This window comes from Budorcas taxicolor, chromosome 6 (genome assembly GCF_023091745.1).
Source record: "Budorcas taxicolor isolate Tak-1 chromosome 6, Takin1.1, whole genome shotgun sequence".
In the NCBI taxonomy this organism is placed as follows: Eukaryota; Metazoa; Chordata; class Mammalia; order Artiodactyla; family Bovidae; genus Budorcas; species Budorcas taxicolor.
This window is the reverse complement of record NC_068915.1, coordinates 38,124,290-38,145,083: the sequence shown is the minus strand read 5'-3', so window position 1 is coordinate 38,145,083 and position 20,794 is coordinate 38,124,290. Positions and strand designations below refer to the sequence as shown.

Here is a 20,794-nt window from a genome sequence, read left to right as displayed (position 1 = left end):
AGCCCATTGTTCTGGGCGCTAAACCCATAAGCAGCGCAGAACTGAGAGATCTAAGGCCCAGCAGTTATCCCAAGTGTGCAAAGACCGAAAAAGTGCCCATCTCTGCTGGACTCCAAGAACCGGCATGCATCGCGCCGAAACGGCAATCTCTGCTTCGGAATCCCAGCGCAAAGGGGCCTGGGAAGTGAAGTCTCCGGGCGCCCGGAGTCGCGGTGCGAAGGCAGAAGGAAGGCATTGCTAGTCTGCTCCATTAGCGCGCCGGTTCTTGGCCAAGCTCCGAGCTTCTCGCTGCTGCTCAGGGTTTTCGCGGGCGGCGGGAGCAGGATGGCTTGCTTGAGTAAACTCCGGGGGGAGGGGAGAGAGGGGAGTGGATGGGGAGGCGGGGTCAGCGGAAGCGGCAGGTTGCTTCCTTCTCCTCTCTCTCCCTCCCCGCCTCTCCCAGAGGGAGCGATGGGAGGGGGAGGGAAGGGCAGAGGGAAGGTAGTGTGACACGTGTCAATCAACCCCCCTCCGGGGGGCGCGCGCTCCGGGGCTCGCGCCGAGGGCTCGCGCCCCTGCCTCGTGCCTGCGCCGCTCGTATGTAAATGAGGGCGCGTGACGCGGGACGCAGATGGACAAGGGAAGAGAGAGAATGGCCGCTGCCGCCGCCGCTGCTGCCGCCGCCGCCGCCGCCGCTCAGTGCCGGAGCCCTCGGTGCGCGGCGGAGAGGAGAGGATTCCGGCGGGAACTCGACTCTTGGCGCCACCGCCTCATGCACTGTGTAGGTAAGAGAGACACGGGCCGGAGCCCCGGCTCCGCGCGGCGACGAGTGCCGCAGCCCGAGGAGTTTGTGGCTGAGGGGTTTAGTTGAATCTTCCGTTCGGGTCAGTTCAATGGGGGAGCGAGATGGGAGCGGCGGCGGCGCGGCGGCTCCGGCGCTCGCCTTTTGTCTGGGGGCTCCTCGCCCGGCGCGGTCCGTGCTCATTCTCCTTCTTAGCTCTTGGGCTCCCCTGGAACTGTTAGTTCGGACCCGCTTGCCGAGCCCGCGAGGAAACGGCTTGCTTGCGCTCTCCCCGAAACTCGTCGGCGCCCCTCGCCGCTCACCGTCAGCCCTGTCAATAGGGAGGAAGCGGGTCGGCGCCCGGGCGGAGGGGAGCCGGCGGGCAGAGCCGACGGGAGGAAGGCGGGCAGGTCCGCGCCCCCGCCGGGCGCACACACACCCCCTTCTGCCGCCGTGGGCCGGGCGGGCGGGCGGACGCGGCCGGGCTCCGGGGACAGGGACCTGGGCAACCCTCGGGCGCTCGCGGGGCTGGGGTCTAGGGTGGGCCCGCTGGGGGCGAGGGGCGGCGGGGGCGTCGCCCGAGGGGCGGGGGCGCCCAACTCTGCCCTCTCGTGCTCGGCGGCGGCGGCGCGGTGTGTACCCCTTTAAGAAGGAGCCGCTCGAGCGCTGACGGTTGGGATTTGAAGTTCTTCCTCCCTCTTTGGAAGTCTGGACTGAGAGGGGGTGTTGCCATGGCGACGGCAACCCACCCCCCCCACTTCTCCTCACGGACGCCCCGACGACTCGGGACCTCTTTTACTGTCATGTGCTGGACCCTTCCCTGCACAACATGCACATCGCTCTCCCCATCGCTCTCCCCACCTCGCATCCCCTTCTGCAATTTCTTCCCTTTTGGTTGGGTGGGAATCGTTTTGCTTCAAACTTCTGGGCTCCGGACTGTCATTCTGCGGGTTCCTCGGGGGTGGCGTGAAGTGGTGGGATCTCGCCGCCTTGCTGCCGTGGCTTTTTTGTCTGAGTGAGACGTGTACGTGGAGCTGTTATCCAGCAGGTTGGTTGAGTGGGCACCGAGGGGATAACGCGGGTTGTGGGATGGGATGTGTTGTGTTTGTTTTGGAAGGGGTTGATCGGTAGGAGAGTATGAGAAGAGGTGAAGGGAAGGTTGCATTGTCTAAGGAGTGGATAGTGGCAAGCAGCTTGCTCAACTGGCGATTAAACCTTGGCTTTGGGAGTTGAGGAAGAAACCTTAGTGCCCTAAGAAAACAGCTACCTTGTTTCCATCTGTTCTTGCGCCACCTCGCGCCCCCTTCCCCCCCACCACTCCCCTCAGATTTGTTTAATTAGCGCTTGAAGATCTTTCTTGTTTTTCAGTAGTGGAAAGGAGATCGTGGTAAGAAACTAATACAACTTAACTCAGAAATGTGCACTGCAGAGTACAGTGGGTATAGGAAAACATATGAGAAGGAAGGCTGCTCTGATTAGGCACATTTATGTTAAACAAGTCACAGTTTTTCCCTTTATATGTTTTGTTCTTATCTAAGGAAACGTTCTAGGAAATAGCTTTAGTCAAGTAGTCATAAGTGATTTTGCTTTAAAAAATTTGAAAAAGAACCTCACCCTATTTTTATGTAAAATTTTAAGCGAAGTGTTGCTAATGCCTCCCGAATACAAAATGGACCCTGTTTTTATAATTGCTTATGTAAAGATCTCTTCCACTGACAACCTGTTTGAAAACTATTGAGTTGTTCAGTTAGAGTCAGGCAGGATGATAGCATAGTAATACTGGCTCGAGATACTGTGTTAAGTTTTGCCGAGGCACACAGTTAGTTGACGATGTTTTGTTTTTAATCATCTTGCTTGTTTAGTTGCATTGTCACTTTGTCTCACAAAAATATGTTTTTGAAAAATAGTCGAATTTTTGTTAAACGCAAAATTAATTGGATTTGATGGAAAAGGGAAACAGGATATCTTTCTGTCTTACCCACTTGAATACTCTAGTAGGATTAGAAGACGTTGAAAATTGAGTTAATGCTGTGTGTTTAATATGCAGTCACTATATTCACTTGTACGATATTTGAAAGAAATTTTTTCCCCCTTAAGCCCTAACTATATTTGAGAATTACTTCCCACATCTCAGTCCTACTCAGGAGACCTGAGAAGATCCTTCTCCTACTTATAAACAATAAAACTCTTAAGTAGGGTAAACACTGGTTGATTGGGTTTTTTCAGTAGTCTCTGTGTGAAGCACCTATTCATAGTATGAATTGAGATTGAATGTATTTGTGTAACTTTTAAAGTTGCGTTTTGCTATTTGTAAACATGTTTGCAAAGAAACTGTATTCTTTTTACTGTGCCTGTGTGTGTGTGAATGTGTACTTCCATATTGAATATTTAGTGCTCTTATTGACATTTTATAAAATATTTTGTCTGCTTTTGTGGAAAAAAATGATCTACAAGTCTTTTTTTAAAATGAGGTATGAAAATTGTAAGCAGTGTTTAAAGGCTGTACAGCAAATTAGTATTGAATTAATAGTGAAATTTTAAAATCTCAGTTCTTAGCCTAAATCTTTAAAATAATCTTTTTCATTTTTTAAGTAACATATTAATGTTCTAATTTTATGGGCAAAAAGTCCATTTTACTTGTCATAACTGCTTGTAGTTAGCTAAGATGTTTAATTCTTGATATGGAAAATATTGTTTACCTTTCTCTATTTGGGGAGCTCATCTCTTTATGTTAGATTTATGGCTACTCTGGGATTTAATCATAGTATTTCTTTTTTTAGAATTGAGGAGTTGTTCTGTAAGCTCTGTGTCACAATGTCATTATGTACAATGTGGTGCTTTTTACAATTTGATTTGTTTTTTTTCCTGCAATCCTATACTATACTAACTTTTGATTAGGTTCATCTAACAAATGTTTGCGGGCTTGTTGGATATAATTAGTAGTATCCTAGTGCTCAGCATGATATTGAGTAATAACAGATATAGTCCTGGATTGTATGAGATACATAATTGGTATCTGATAAGTCATAAAGTTTAAAGCAAAGTCAAGTCTAGGATAAAAGAAATGCATTAATATATTTTTAAACTTGTATGGTCTATTAGGATATTTGATCTGGGAAAAGAGGCAAGTTTTTTGTTTTAACTTTTAATTTTGATATAATCTCAAATTTACAAGAAAAGTTGGAAGAATAGTACAAGGGACTCCTCTATATCCTTCCTCACATTCAGCAATTGTATTACATTTTGAAGTATTTGCTTTATCATTCTTGCCCTGTATCTATCTATATCTTTTTTTTTCTGGACCATTCAAAGGTGATTTGGAGACATGATGCCTCTTTATCCCTAAATTCTTCAGTTATACTTCCTAAAACCAAGGACATTGTCTTGCCTAACCATAGTATAGTTACTAAAACCAGGAAATATAACATTGACATACTTTAATAATACTATTACTGAATTCATAATTTATGTTCATGTTTTATCAATTTTATTTTATAGCTTTTCCCCTCAGCCAGGATCATACATTGCATTTGGTTGTCATATTTCTTTAGTCTCTTTAAATCTGGAGCATTTCCTCAGCCTTTCTTATATTGCTTGACCTTGACATTTTTGAAAAGTACAGGACAGTTATTTTGTTTAATGTCCCTCAATTTGAATTTGTCTGTTGTTTCCTCATGATTAGATTGGTTATGCGTTTTTAGCAGGAATATCTTCTGTCCTTCTTAATACCTTGTATATTAAGATTCATGATGTTGGTTTGTCCCAGCGTTGGTGATGGTACCTTTGAAAGTCTGGTTGATGTGGTATTCTCTGTGTTTCTCCCTAAAAGTTATTGTTTGTCCTTTTGTAATTAATGTGTAATTGATGGGAAAATACCTTGAAGAATAGGATACTTACATAGTACATAGTCTCATAAAACTTATCCACAAGTTTTAACATCCATTCATGATATTTTGTTCTGTGGCTAGTAGTTGATTCTCTGTCATAAAGTAGTCTTTCCCCTCTCTTCCTTTACTTTGTTATTTTCATCAGAATGAACTCATTGATTCTTACTTTATTCAATGGTTAAATCCATTGCTGTCATTGTTTTGATTTCCAGGTTGTCCTAGGTTTGGCCAGTGGGAGCCTCATCAAGCTGGTTCCAGTGTTTTTTGACAAACCATGTGTTTTCCCATCCCCTCCCTGCCCAATGATTATTTTTGAGTACTTCTTTCTTCCCAAACAAAGTATTCCAGGTTTATCTTGTATTTTACCTGTCCCAGCCCTGACATCAGCCATAGTTCCAAGGAGTCTTAGATTCTTTTTAGTGGAAAATAGATTTAGATACCAAAATGTGAACAGGAGGTGTCAGGACTGTTGTTAAGCCCTATTTATTGATACAGAAGTTAATGATCAGTGTAACTGATTTCCTTAAGATTACAACAGTAAAACAATGAAGATTTGATTAGAATTATTCTATAAACTCCAGCATATTTCCAACATAGCATCATTGTCCCGGTAGAAATAGTTTTCTAGTAGCCACATTTAAAAGGCATGTTTAATTTAGCCCAGTATATTAAAAATATTTTAAATTAACCCATATAAAATTGTTGAATTAGTTTACATTCTTTTTAAAATATTAAGTCTTTGAAATCAGTTATTATATCTCAAGTTGGACTGGCTACATTTCAGATGCTTAGTAGCCTCTTGCAGCAAATAGCTACCACATTGGACAGTGCAGTTTTATAATGAGAGACTCCAGCAGTCTTGATTACCTGAATACCACACTTATTCACTTCTGTTGATACTAACCAAACTGATAGCTTTCCCCAAATCTTTTATTCCACATGTCTTTTATTTGAATACTGTAATATAGCAAATGGGAATATAGATTCTGGAGCTAGACTATCTTGTGTTTGAATTCTAACTGTTAACCACCTACCAGTTATCACCTACAAGTTACTTAATCTCTCTACTTCAGTCCCTTACCTATAAAATGAAGATAATAAAAGTTGTTTGAAAATTAATTGTGTTGATATCTGTTAATATGTCTTCCATAGAAAGCATGCCCTAACCTCCCTGTCCATCACCATGTCCCAGAATTCACTCAGACTCATGTCCATCGAGTCCGTGATGCCATCCAGCCATCTTATCCTGGGTCGTCTCCTTCTCCTCCTGCCCCCAATCTCTCCCAGCATCAGAGTCTTTTCCAATGAGTCAACTCTTCGCATGAGGTGTCCAAAGTACTGGAGCTTCAGCTTTAACATCGCTGTGATTCATGGGGTCACAAAGAGTTGGACACGACTGAGCGACTGAGCTGAACTGAACTGAAACTGCCTATTATTGTTATTGAATTATACAGGTTATTAGCAGCTTTGAGCTTTATGTTTTTGCCAATAGATTCTTTCTGGTGGGAGTGCCAATGAACAATGAAAAGATACTGAGTCATGTTAAAGAAGAAGATAGCAAGGGCTTAAAAGATCTATATTCCAGGATATTCTTGAGCCATAGTCATGGAGTTTAAGAATCACAGTATAGTCACTTGGCTTGGTCTTTGCTTTTTATATGTAAGGAGAGCAAAAGACGTTTCACGCCATTCTACATTCTGAGGGATATTTTGGCTTCGTAGTAACTGAATACAAGAAATTAGTTTAAATTCATTTTAAAAAGCCTGGATCGTACTAGATCATCTTGAACTTACTCTTTGCTGATACCTACTCTCTGTACTCTTCCTGTTAGCCAGGTCACTGTCTTTGAGCTCTGCACTCAGCAAGTGTTTGCAGAGTAAACTTTCTTCCAAACTACCTGCTCCCAACCATAATCAGGGTCAGAAGATATTATCTTCCTCTACTTTTAACCTCTGAAGAAGTTACAGGAGCATTTCATAGAGCTGTAACACTTAAAGATGGGATAATCCAGGGAAATATAGTTCTACGTAATCAGCTTGACACCTCTTTCTCGATGCTTCTTGTCTCCTACTCTATTTTTCCACTAACTTCTGCTTCATCTTGTCACTATTGCTGTGTAAATCCCAGAAGAGAAGATTTATGTACAAATCTAGATTTGATGAGAACTGGTATGAATGGGTCAACTACCCAAAAACTTAGACCCTAAAACTATTGTTTCAAATAGCATTTATTTTATTCATTAAAAAAGATGTGAATTATACCACTATTTAATATGTATGAGGCAAGTGGAATCTGTGATGAACATGAGTAGTTGGGTGGTAAAGATACGTATCCAAATTTCTCTGTAAAATAGGCTTAATGTGAATTTTGCATGTAAAATTTGAAATTCTGTATACTTTTCAATTATTGTATACCTGGAAGTTCTGCCATCCTTGGGTTCAAACAATATATGAATTTTCTGTATTTGCAGATGTTAGAAACAGGCTGTGTGCCAGTGTGAGCATGCCGTACACATCCTCCTTTCTCTGTGGGCTTGCTGTCTCTTCCTGCCCATGCTACTTCCCTTAGCTGGCTACATGTGTGTACCCGCCTCCCTGTTTGGCTGGGTACTGTGGTAAGTTCCTATTATGTCACCATAAGTAGCTATTATGTATTCTCCATGCTCCTCTGACTTGTCTTTCAATCCTGGTCTTTATTTTTTCTACCACAGTGCAGTCTTGGCAGGAGTAACAAAGGCATGTAGATTTTTGGATATACAGTTTTTTCTTTCTTTTTGGTTATTCCAGTTTTTCCAATTAGAATATATGTTATTGAGGTTTAAAGTTCCTTTTTCCTTTGGGTAATATTCCTTCTTTGTGTGTGTGTGTGTGTGTGTGTGTGTGTGTTTTATTCACCACAGAATATAGGAAAGACAATGTGAATAGGCCCAGACCAACCTACTACTGCCATTAGGAAACTAATTAAGGTAACAAAATAATGCCATATTTGTATTTGAAGAATGCTGTTTTGCTTTTAATTAAAGCTAAATAAAAATTTGTTTTGAGACTTCTTTTGTTTTCTAGAAAACAACTTACAACTTACTTTTCTGTATCTTCTTGCCTTTCATATAGTTTTCCCACTCATTGGCAACAATCCTATTCTGCTTACTTATATTTGCTTCTTTGTTTTTCTTTGTTCTTTACCTTAATCTATTACTAAATTATTGCTATTTTCTTTACAATATCCTTTTGGATTTTGTTTTTTCTGGTGAAGTCAAACACTTGGGCAGGTTCAGATGAATCTAGTTTATGCCAGTAGCTGCATAGCTGATTTACTGTCCTTCACCTTAGTCTACGGCCTATATTAAATCATTATTTGGAATAACTACTTTGATTTTTGTAGTTTACAAAGCAGTGGTATCTCCCATGTGTCTTTTTTCATCAAATACAAGTTAGTTGATCATAGTCCATCAGACTTCTTCCCTGTTTGGCTCACTTCTTCTTTACACAGCCCAGCCACTTTCATCGATTTTTACTTCTGGTTTATATACATTGCCCCAAATTCTTGAGTATATTATTAATCATAACAGCCACTCTGCATCCTCAGTCACCTTTAACATTCAATTGTATCCTAGAGTCTTTTCTAAAGCGTTTATTGAAAAACAAGTTTGAGACCTTTCTATCTTAATTTCGAACTGACTAGTTCATTTCTGATGGCTGTATGTAAGGTGTGTATGTAGGAAAATAACTTTGTCCAGTAGTCTGCATATTTAAATAGTGAACTAGGAAACAGTTTAGGGACAAAGGGCTAAGTCTGCAAATAGTAAAAAGGATTAAGAATTGAAAAAACAATTTCTTTTTAGCCTCTACCACTGGTTCCAGATAGGAAAAGGAGTCCGTCAAGGCTGTATATTGTCACCCTGCTTATTTAACTTAGATGCAGAATACATCATGAGAAACGCTGGGCTGGAAGAAGCACAAGCTGGAATCAAGATGCCGGAAGAAATATCAGTAACCTCAGATATGCAGATGACACCACCCTTATGGCAGAAAGTGAAGAGGAACTAAAGAGCCTCTTGATGAAAGTGAAAGAGGACAGTGAAAAAGTTGGCTTAAAGCTCAACATGCAGGAAACTAAGATCATGGCATCTGGTCCCATCACTTCATGGGAAATAGATGGGGAAACAGTGGCTGACTTTATTTTTGGGGGCTCCAAAATCACTGCAGATGGTGACTGCAGCCATGAAATTAAAAGACACTTGCTCCTTGGAAGGAAAGTTATGACCAACCTAGACAGCAGAGACATTACTTTGTCAGCAAAGGTCCGTCTAGTCAAGGCTATGGTTTTTCCAGTAGTCATGTATGAATGTGAGAGTTGGACTATAAAGACAGCTGAGCACTGAAAAATTGATGCTTTTGAACTGTGGTGTTGGAGAAAACTCTTGAGAGTCCCTTGGACTTTAAGGAGATCCACCCAGTCCATCCTAAAGGAGACCAGTCCTGAGTGTTCATTCAAAGGACTGATGTTGAAGCTGAAACGCCAATACTTTGGCCACCTGATGCAAAGAGCTGACTCATTTGAAAAGACCCTGATGCTGGGAAAGAATGAGGGCAGGAGGAGAAGGGGATGATAGAAGATGAGATGATTGGATGGCATCACTGACTCAGTGGACATGTTTTGGTAAACTCTGGGAGTTGGTGATGGACAGGGAAGTCTGGCGTGCTGCAGTTCATGGGATTGCAAAGAGTTGGCCATGACTGAGCGACTGAACTGAACTGAGCTGTAGCTAAAGCTTCAATATTTTGGCCACCTGATGGGAAGAGCCAGTTCATTGGGGAAGATTGAGGGCAGGAGAAGAAGAGGGTGACAGAGGATGAGATGGTTGGATGGCATCATTGACTAAAATGGACATGAGTTTGAGCAAAGTCCGGGAGATAGTGAAGGACAGGGAATCCTGGCGTACTGCAGTCATGGCGTTGCAAAGAGTTGGACGCGACTGAGTGACTGAACAACGTTAGGCACAAGTCATTTTACTTTTCACAGATAGAAATCTGTGAAACTAGGATAGTATCTGTCCTTAAAGTTTCTCTATTTCTGGTTTTTATGAAAAGTGATTACTATTACTGCTGTAATACTTATGTAGTAGTGGTTTCTGGACTAATTGATATAAAGTAAGGAATTATCAGCATAAAGATGACATGTAAATCTGTGGAAATGAATGAGACCCCCTAAGGGCAAGAGATAGTATTACTAGAGGGAAGTAGAGTACTTGGTACCACATCTTAAGGAATCTTAACACTCTGGATGGAGGAAGAGGAGTCTCAAAGTAAGACCGCTGGACTTTTACACTGTAAAGTAAAACTGTTGGCTGAGTACAGAAACCAGGAGAGATGGTATTACCAAATCTAAGAGGAGAGAAGAGTGTTAGGATAAGGAGAGATTGTTATATATTGATGAGATGTCAAGTACCATTAAACAGGGACGTGTACGTTGTTTTTGGCAGCATGGAAGTTCTTGGTGACCTTGACTGGACAAATTTAAGCAGAGTGGTGGGAATGGAAGCTGTATTGTAATAGGTTAGAGTGTATTTAAGATGTATGTAAGAGGAGAAAACATTTGAGAAGGGACATTTTGAGGGAGAACATACGAATGGAGCAGTAATTGGAAGGGAGTTGCTGATGGACAGGGAAACACAGCGTGTTGCATTCCATGGTGTTGCAAAGAGTCAGACACGACTGAGCTACTGATCTGAACTGGGCTTAAGGGATGTTTGTTTCATAGATAGATAATAAGATGGAGAATACTTTTCTGAATTGATAATATCCATGATTGCTTTATATGTTAATTAAGCTGAGACTTGATAGCTACAAAATATTGAGAGATAATTAAATAAATAGACTTGGTTTGAATCATTGAATGTGAACTCTCATTTTTCCTTCAAAACATATTTTCCTAAGTAAGTTCATCAACTTAATATATGTAGTATTAGTGTGTTACATATTTTAAAAGAAAGATTTTTTTCCCGGTTAATTTACTCTTGTCAGTCATCGAATATCTTGAGTCCTACTGTGTGTCAGTTAATTGGAGTGTAATTCTGTGATTCTTCCTAAACTAGGTTCTGAATTGGAAATAGACTGAAGAATTAGGAATCAAAATGTTAGCTTTTCAGATGGTAAGGTTGTATTAAAGAACCTAGCTTGTAACTGAGGCCAAAATAAAGAGAGTATCACTCTGAATTGAACTTGGCAACCTATCAAAGACAAAGCAGCTGGAGCTGCAGGCCTCTTCTAATAAACAAGGAAACTTTACTACCTATTACTGTGGTTTGTTATTGATACATTGGACCATCTAGGCAGGATGAGTGGTAGGCTTGGACATGCATGGAAAATGACCTTTAAAACATTAATCCATTCTGCTAGGAACAACTATCAGGATGCTGCCAATACTAGTCATTCTTCTTTCCTTTGGTAGGATGAATAAGGTGTAGAAAAAAGGGCAAAAGCTCCTTCAAGAATACTTCTCCTAGAGTATTGGGAGAGGTGGGAATTGTGAGTTGGATAAAAAGACTAATTACTACACTAGGAATTATTTGCTTTTAAAGATTCACAGTTATGAGGGATGTAAAGTATTAGAGTTGGCATAGAGTAGAGAGCAATTATTTGAAGAATCTGAAATGACTAGACTTGAAAGGATTGAGTGAAAGTAGGGGTTGCAGACTTCCTTTGTAAAGGGCTAGATGTAAACATTTTAGGCTTGGTGGGCCATGTGGTCTTTATTGCAACTACTCAACTCTTCTGTTCTAGTGAAAAGTTCAGTTCAGTCGCTCAGTCAAATCTGACTCTTTGCAACCCCATGGACTGCAGTACTCCAGGCCTCCCCGTCCATCACCAACTCCTGGAGTTTACTCAAACTCATGTCCGGTTGATGCCATCCAACCATCTCATCCTCTGTTGTCCCCTTCTCTTCCTGCCTTCAATCTTTCCCAGAATCAGGGTCTTTTCAAATGAGTCAGCTGTTCATAGCAGGTGGCCAAAGTATTGGCATTTCAGCTCCAACATCAGTCCTTCGAATGAACACTCAGGACTGATCTCCTTTAGGATGGACTGGTTGAATCTCCTTGCAGTCCAAGGGACTCTCAAAAGTCTTCTCCAACACCACAATTCAAAAGCTTATAGTCCAACTCTCACATTCATACATGACTACTGATAAAACCATAACCTTGATGAGACAGAGCTTTGTTGACAAAGTAATGTCTCTGCTTTTTACAATGCTGTCTAGGTTGGTCATAACTTTCCTTCCAAGGAGCAGGTGTCTTTTAATTTCATGGCTGCAGTCACCATCCACAATGAATTTGGAGCCCCCCAAAATAAAGTCTGACACTGTTTCCCTATCTATTTGCCGTGAAGTGATGAGACTGTATACCATGATCTTAGTTTTCTGAATGTTGAGCTTTAAGCCAACTTTTTCACTGTCCTCTTTCACTTTCATCAAGAGGCTCTTTAGTTTTTCTTCACTTTCTGCCATAAGGGTAGTGTCATCTGCATATCTGAGGTTATTGATATTTCTCCTGGCAATCTTGATTCCAGCTTGTGCTTCTTCCAGCCCAGCGTTTCTCATGAAGTACTCTGTATCTAAGTTAAATGAGCAGGTTGACAATATATAGCCTTGACGTACTCCTTTTCCTATTTGGAACCAGTCTGTTGCTCCATGTCCAGTTCTAACTGTTGCTTCCTGACCTGCATACAGATTTCTCAAGAGGCAGGTCAGGTGGTCTGGTATTCCCATCTCTTTCAGAATTTTCCACAGTTTATTGTGATCCACACTCTCAAAGGCTTTGGCATAGTCAATAAAGCAGAAATAGATGTTTTTCTGCAACTCTCTTGCTTTTTCAATGATCCAGCGGATGTTGGCAATTAGATCTCTGGTTCCTCTGCCTTTTCTAAAACCAGCTTGAATATATGGAGCTTCACAGTTCACGTATTGCTGAAGCCTGGCTTGGAGAATTTTGAGCATTACTTTACTAGCGTGTGAAATGAATACAATTGTGTGGTAGTTTGAGCATTGTTTGGCATTGTGTTTCTTTGGGATTGGAATGAAAACTGACCTTTTCCAGTCCTGTGGCCACTGCTGAGTTTTCCAAATGTGCTGGCATATTGAATGCAGCACTTTCACAGCATCATCATTCAGGATTTGAAATAGCTCAACTGGGATACCATCACCTCCACTAGCTTTGTTCGTAGTGATGCTTCCTGAGGCCCACTTGACTTTGGACTCTAGGATGTCTGGCTCTAGGTGAGTGATCACACCATCATGATTATCTGGGTTGTGAAGATCCTTTTTGTACAGTTCTTCTGTGTATTCTTGCCATCCCTTCTTAGTATCTTCTGCTTCTGTTAGGTCCATACCATTTCTGTCTTTTATTGAGCCCATCTTTGCATGAAATGTTCCCTTGGTATTAATTTTCTTGAAGAGATCTCTAGTCTTTCCCATTCTGTTGTTTTCTTCTATTTCTTTGCACTGATCACTGAGGAAGGCTTTCTTATCTCTCCTTGCTATTCTTTGGAAATCCACATTCAAATGGATATAGCTTTCCTTTTCTCCTTTGCTTTTTGCTTCTCTTCTTTTCACAGCTATTTGTAAGGTCTCCTCAGAAAACCAATTTGCATTTTTGCATTTCTTTTTCTTGGGGATGGTCTTGATCCCTGTTTCCTGTACAATGTCACGAACCTCTGTCCATGGTTCATCAGGCACTCTATCAGATCTAGTCCCTTAAATCTATTTCTCACTTCCACTGTATAATCCTAAGGGATTTGATTTAGGTCATACCTCAATGGTTAGTGATTTCCCTTACTTTCTTCAATTTAAGTCTGAATTTGGCAATAAGGAGTTCATGATCTGAGCCACAGTCAGCTCCTGGTCTTGTTTTTGCTGACTGTATCTATAGAGCTTCTCCATCTTTGGCTGCAAAGAATATAGTCAGTCTAATTTCGGAGTTGGCCATCTGGTGATGTCCATATGTAGGATCTTCTCTTGTGTTGTTGGAAGAGGGTGTTTGCTATGACCAATGCGATCTCTTGGCAAAACTGTATTAGCCTTTGCCCGGCTTCATTCTGTACTCCCAAGGCCAAATTTGCCTGTTACTCCAGGTGTTTCTTGACTTCCTACTTTTGCATTCCAGTCCACTATAATGAAAAGGATATCTGTTTTGGATGTTAGTTCTAGAAGGTCTTGTAGGTCTTCATAGAACTGTTCAACTTCAGCTTCTTCAGCATTACTGGTTGGGGCATAGCCTTGGATTACCGTGATATTGAATGGTTTGCCTTGTAAAGGGACAGAGATCATTCTGTCGTTTTTGAGATTGCATCCAAGTACTGCATTTCAGACTCTTTTGTTGACCGTGATGGCTACTCCTTTTCTTCTAAGGGATTCTTGCCCACAGTAGTAGATACAATGGTCATCTGAGTTAAATTCACCCATTCCAGTCCATTTTACATTGCTGATTTCTGAAATGTTGATGTTCACTCTTGCCATCTCCTGGTTGACCACTTCCAATTTGCCTTGCTTCATGGACTAACATTCCAGGTTCCTATGCAGTGTTGTGCTTTACAGCATCGGACCTTGCTTTTATCACTAGTCACATCCACAACTGGGTATTGTTTTCGCTTTGGCTCTGTCTCTTTATTGTTTCTGGAGCTATTTTTCCACTCTTCTCCAGTAGCATATTGGGCACTTACCAACCTGGGGAGTTCATCTTTCAGTGTCCTATCTTTTTGCCTTTTCATACTGTTCATGGGGTTCTCAAGGCAAGAATACTTAAGTGGTTTGCCATTCCCTTCTCCAGTGGACCACATTTTGTCAGAACTCTCCACCATGAACCCATCTATCTTGGGTGACCCTACACAGCATGGTTTAGATTCATTGAGTTAGACAAGGCTGTGGTCCATGTGATTAGATTGGTTAGTTTTCTGTGATTGTGGTTTCAGTCTGTCTGCCCTCTGATGCCCTCTCAGTGCCTGCTGTCTTACTGGGGTTTCTCTTAACTTGGACATGGATATCTCTTCTAGTGCAAAAGCAATGTGTAACTAAATGAGCATGGTGTGGTCCAAAATAAAATTATTTAGAAAAGTAGGCAGATTTGACATACTGGCTATAGTTTGCTGATCCTTAAGTTAGATGATCCAGCTGGAAAGTTGGTTGGAAGGAACAGGTTGAGGGATAGTGTAAGCAAAGATATAAAAATCTAAACAGTGTATATTCTGAAAATATTAAGCACTCCAGTAATCATTGGAGTACAGGATGGAAGTTGGAAATAGGATTGAGAGTATAAATTATGGTGTTTATAAGGAGGAAATTATGAGCATTTGAGTTTTTTTTTTTTTTAATGGGTGATAAACATGATCATATAAATCAACTGATTTTCACTTTGGACATCTATTGGTTCAGGTTTGAGGGGTTTTTTGTTTGTAATAGTTTTAAGAAGCTCAAATCGAAGCAGCCCATTTAAGTTAAAGCTGGGAAAATGAGCAGTTTTCATTGAAGATTGCTGAAATACTCTCAAATAGCACCCTTTTTTTTGGCCTGGGTTCTTAACAACTTGAAAATTAAAACAAGGAGAAAGATGGAAGCAGAATATCACTTTTATTAATGATAGAAGGCAGATGAGAGAGATAACTTGGTGGAAAATTTGGGTTCTGGCATAGGGCTTTCCTTGTAATTCAGATGACTAAGAATCTGCCTGCAGGGCAGGCGACCCTGGTTTGATTCCTGGGTCAGGAAGATCCCCTGGAGAAGGGAGTGGCAACCCACTCCAGTGTTCTTGCCTGGAGAATTCCATGGACAGACCACAGGTTTGCAAAGAGTCGGACAGAACTGAGCAGCAAACACATAAATATGCCTATTTATCTGCCGAGTCCTAGGCATACCAGGGATGCAGATAGAATATGAGCTCTTTGCAGGTATTTTCTCTCAATAGCTGCATCCAAGGGTCTACTCAGTTATTCTTTACAAAGTCACCAATGAGATTAGTCACTTTATTTCCCTACAAGTAAAGAAAGTCTGAGATTGTGCAGATGACACATCCTTCCTCATAGAAGTAGTGAGCAAGGAAAGGGTATTACTCCTGTAACTATTGAGGCTGGTTTTTGCAGAGTTGTATCTGGGCATAAGTGTACTGAAAATAGTACAACTGTCATTATACTGAAAACACGTCAAACTTATATATTCAAAATATTTTTTAAAAAATATTTATAAAGTTGGTAGAGTTTTTTTTTTTAATGAACTAGCTTTTGCTACAAGCTTTTGTAAGATATTTAAATAGAATGCATATTGGTCTAGAAAAAGATAATACTGTCTTATTTATCAATTTTCAATTGACTTTTCAAATTTAGAAGGAATTAATGTAAAGGAATAGACCATTGTTTCTTTAAGAAAATTTGGATACTTTGACAAATAGATTACCCTTTTATTTAGCTTGAATTATGGGTGCTTATGCAGTTTATTTACTGGTATCACTTTTTGTTTTTAAAATGTCATCAGTTATTCTTCCTTTTTCCCTTCTTGTCCTTTTCTGAACATTTTAGTACTGAAACCGTCAGGTGGAACCAAACAAAGGTAGGTGTCCACTCTGGTTAAGATATGTCTGGGGCAGGGGCAGGGGCATGTCCTCTTGAAAGGTGGGATGTCAGAGCCTGCCAGGGATAAGAAGGGTCCCCATGTGCGATAATGGAACTGGAGGCATGAGGAGCAATCTGCATAGGAGGGCACACCAGTGTAAGGTTTTGGAGCTAAGCAGGGTCAAATTGGTATTTGTGAAGGAGAGTAGCCTGGTACAGGGTAAGAGGGTGAGGAGGGCATCTACTTGGAGGTGATGGGGGCCAGTGGGGGCAGCAGACAGGCATCTGTGTAGGAGGGTAGCCTAGTATGGGTGTATTGTGCCTCAAGTTGGGTGAGATGGAAGTCTGTGTTTGCAGGCATCCCAGTGCAAGATCAGAGCCTGTGGGTGGGGAGAGGAAGACATCCTATTGGAGGGTCAGCTGTGTATGGGACGTTAGTAGCTAAGCAAGATGAGCATATTCTTCTAGGAGTGCCAAGCACGAGGAATAGCAGCCTGAGCAAGGTGGAGAGGTTTTACTCATGGAGGAGGCGTGCGGGTATTGTGGCAAAAAGGGATGAAGAGACCATCTGTGTGGGGATGGAGAAGCAGCCACAGTGGGAGACTGGTAACATAGGGAGACTGGTCCAGAAAGTAACATTAAGGATAATGGGAGCCAGGCATATCAGGGTCTGAGAACAGAGTTACTGTTACGGAAGTTGGAAAATACTAGAATGCTTTCCATATTGTTGAACTGGAAAAGAGATGTTGGTGTGAATTCATGGTTTGTATTATATATAGATATAGAATATAGAAATATATACTTATGCCCTAAATTGTTCTCTGAGAAGGGGCCTAGGAGCAGTGACACCTCAGTAGCAATGAGCATGATGCTTCATTGTTAATTTCCTGGTTTTATAACAAATGGCTATATTTGTAAGAGAATGCCTTCCTAGAAATAGTTATTAAAGAATTCAAGAGTGATGGGTTATCATGTGGGCCATTTACTCTCAAATAGTTGGAAAAGTAACAGTTTTTACCATACTTCAAACATTTAATTGTTACAAATAAAAATAAATACTTAAAAGCAATGCCATTCATCTAAATACTACATTCTCTTAAGTAAGTCACTTTTAGTGTTTGAAACTTGTCTAAGACTTTTCATCTAGAAAATAATGAAGATAGAATTAGCAAATCTAATCCTTCCTGCTTCCTGATGCATTTAAAACATTAGTACTAGAACTGTGTTCTTTATTCAAAACTTTGAATTCAGAAGTAGGGAGAAATATTCTGGGTTTAGACATTCTTGTCCCTTTGTTCTTAGCTCTGGAATAAGAAGGAACCAGGAGCTTCTGTATTTGAATGTACATATCAAAGTTAAGGGTTCCCTTAGAATGGGTTAGTTTTAATATCCCCAAATTTCTGTCTTGGCTTTAACATTGGGAATAGGGGAGACAAGAGCATGGAGTTAGTGGGGCAAGGGTTTTCCCTAGCATAGATTGTCAATATATAAGTTTTAGTCTTGATGTTAAACAGTTAACCCTCTATCCCAATTCCAAGAATGATGGCCATCCTCTTTCCATCTCTTTTGAACTTTTCCCAAGAATGGCAAGTGATCAAATAGAAATAGCTGATGACAATTTATTGTTTCATTTTAACTTATGTTCCCCTATACCTGTTTAGAGTATAGGAAAGTCATGCCCTGGTAAAATATATGTTTGGGTTTTTCTGTTTTTTGTTTTTTTTTTTTAAACACACTCATAGTATGGCATCAGTCTGGTCTTTACCTATTTTTTTCCTTTGCCCTATTATTTAACCTTTTAACATTTCTAGCATAGATATAACTTATAAGTTATATGTTTCCCTGTGACTGCATATTAGCTTGCTTACTTTGCTTATCTTACTGAACTAACCTTTCTTCTCAGTCAGAACCCTCAGGTGCTTTCATCTTCTTTCACAGAGTGAGTTTTTGCTGACTCTCTCATTCTTTAGACCTGTTCTAAAATTGTTCTTTTATTTTTTATCAAGAGTAATTAGATTTTCAGTGTTGAAGGAAGCATAGCCATATGCTGTAATCTTTTCATACATTCCTTTTCTCTTCATAACTTTTTTCAGTAAATATTTATGGGCCAGACATTGTGCTCAATGACTCAGATATGTTAGATTGTCTTTGCATAGTCTTGCAGTGAAAACAAGTCTCTCCTACTTTAAAGAATGGTAAATACTATAATAGAAGTTTATACAATATTAAAATTGTGGTATAGAGGAGAAGAGAAATTAAATTTCTTTGTATGTGTCCAGGAATGATTGTGGGACTTGAGAAGGGAACTAGAAGCTAAATCACGGAGAAATACCTAAGCAGTATATGACAGTAATTATTGTTATTTTAAATTGTTTTACTGTTCATTAGGCATTAAATGCTTGATTACACTACAATTCATTTGATTTTCACAACATAAGTAGGAACTATTTTTATTATCCCCACTTTACAGATAAAGAAGTTAAGTAACTCGTAGGTAGTAGAAAACCATTGCAAGATTTTAAAGCATGGGAGTGATGTAGTTTAATTTGTGGTTTTGATGGCTCAGATGATAAAGAATCTGCCTGCAGTGAGGGAGACCTGGGTTCGATCCCTGGGTTGGGAAGATCCCCTGGAGGAGGGCATGGCAACCCACTCTAGTGTTCTTGCCTGGAGAATCCCTTGGACAGAGGAGCCTGGTGGGCTACAGTCCATGGGGTCACAAAGAGTTGGACACAACTGAGCGACTCAGCACAACACAGCTGCCAGTAGAAGATCAATCAGAGGAATGTCAGGATAGCCCAACCAAGAAATTATGAGGGTCTGAAATAAGAGTAGTGGTAGAAACGGAGAAGGAAGAAGAATTCAAAAGATATGAAGCATTAAAATCAGTAGATTTTAGTCATAGATGAGCTGTGGGCATATAGAAAAAGGAGGAAGATTAAGGAATCATTTCCAGGCTTGTGTTTAAGAGGTTTAATTGGATCGTGAGACCATTATCCAGATGGAACATAGAGCAGTTTTCATATTTGCGATAGTAGAGTCAGTGTATAGGTGTATCAGTTTCTAGGATCAACCATTAGGATGTGCTAGTTTGCCTTAAGCCAGTAGTTGCAAAAGTATTTACAACAAGAACTCTAAGGAAACCAGTCATATAGTGGAGTATAGTAGAGTATAAACTCTGATCTTTCTTAGCTCAGAACTTCTGCTGCAGGAATGATGTGGCACCTCTGCATTCTTATGTTCTTAACATTTGTAGGTCCAGGGGTAGCTTTGGACCTTGATTATTATTGGGTGTGGTGTTTTGTGCCCCCCTCACCCCCTGCAACTTTATCCTTTATTGTGTGTCAGGAAAATAAGGAATAGACTTAACCTAGATAGACTTACTAATTTTAAGGTTTTTTTTTTGTTGTTGTTAGGCACATATCTTTATAATAAGTACAAGTAATTTGGAAAGACTACCTCAAGTCAGTTTTCACCAATTGTGTCAAATAGAGCAGAATAAATGTAACATGGTTCACTGTAGGTTTTAGACTTCCATAGCTGAAATATATAATGATTACTTCTTTAAACAAAATCCTACACATTTTCTTGTGACCCTCACTTTCTCTCTTCCCAGTCACTCGCCTGTCTCAATATTTAATTTCTTTCTCCACTTGTATGTCTTTCAGGTATCATAAATAAGACATAGTCTAAAACTGAACTATTGATCTCCCTCTACCAAATACCAAAGCTGTTCCTTTGTTTTTGTTTTTGTTTTGATTATACCTAGTTTCACAAGTCAGAAAGTCATCTTTCACCTACTCTGCGTCTCCACTCCTGTACCCAGTTATTATTTATTATGCTTCCAAATACATCTTAAGTCCATTCTTTTCCCTCTCTTTCCATTCCAGTCTAAGTCATCCTTGCTTTTGTTTGCCTGGACTACTGCACAAAGTCTTAGTTTCCCCTCTTCTGTTCTGAATCTTTTTAGTTTAACCTTCTACCCTACAAACAACAATCTGATGAAATATTTGCTCTATTTTCAACCCAATGATGCCTTCCTTTTGTGTCAGAGGCAAAAGCAAAAGTTTTGCTTTTGTGGAAGTTTGATATATTCTGTTTTGTTTTTTTAAAAAATATTTATTTATTTGTTTGTGCCAGCTCTTAGTTATAGTATGTGGCATCTTTAGTTGCAGCATGGAGACTCTCAGTTGCAGCATGTGGGATCCAGCTCCCTGACCAGGGATGAACCTGGTCCCCCTACATCGGGACCACAGAGTTTTGGCTGCTGGGCCATCAGGCAAGTCCTGTGTTGTGTTTTTTGAAAATTACAGCATGCCCCGAAGTCCCAGGTTGGCAGAAACCATGAGAGTATAGAAATTGACTTGAAACTGGATTGTGAATGTTTTTCTCCCCAAGGATTTAGTCCTTATTCTGATGTTTAATTGGGTGTTAATTGACATTTTTGTTAGGTAGCTTTTAAGTGGTAAAGTTCACAGGAATGCCACTTTCCACATTCCATTCGGGCTTCCCTGGTAGCTCCGCTAGTAAAGAATCCGCCAGCAATGCAGGAGACC

The 20,794-nt window shown here is 40.5% G+C and overlaps 1 protein-coding gene across 1 annotated transcript in view; it reads left to right on the top strand.

The window, feature by feature from the left end:
• The first annotated feature begins 610 nt into the window (after positions 1 to 610).
• The window catches only part of LCORL (ligand dependent nuclear receptor corepressor like), a 147,750-nt gene continuing 127,566 nt past the window's right edge, over positions 611 to 20,794 (top strand). The window contains exon 1 of the mRNA XM_052641751.1: positions 611 to 764. Within this exon, the coding sequence (XP_052497711.1) occupies positions 611 to 764 (154 nt within the window). The remainder of the gene's footprint in view (positions 765 to 20,794) is intronic.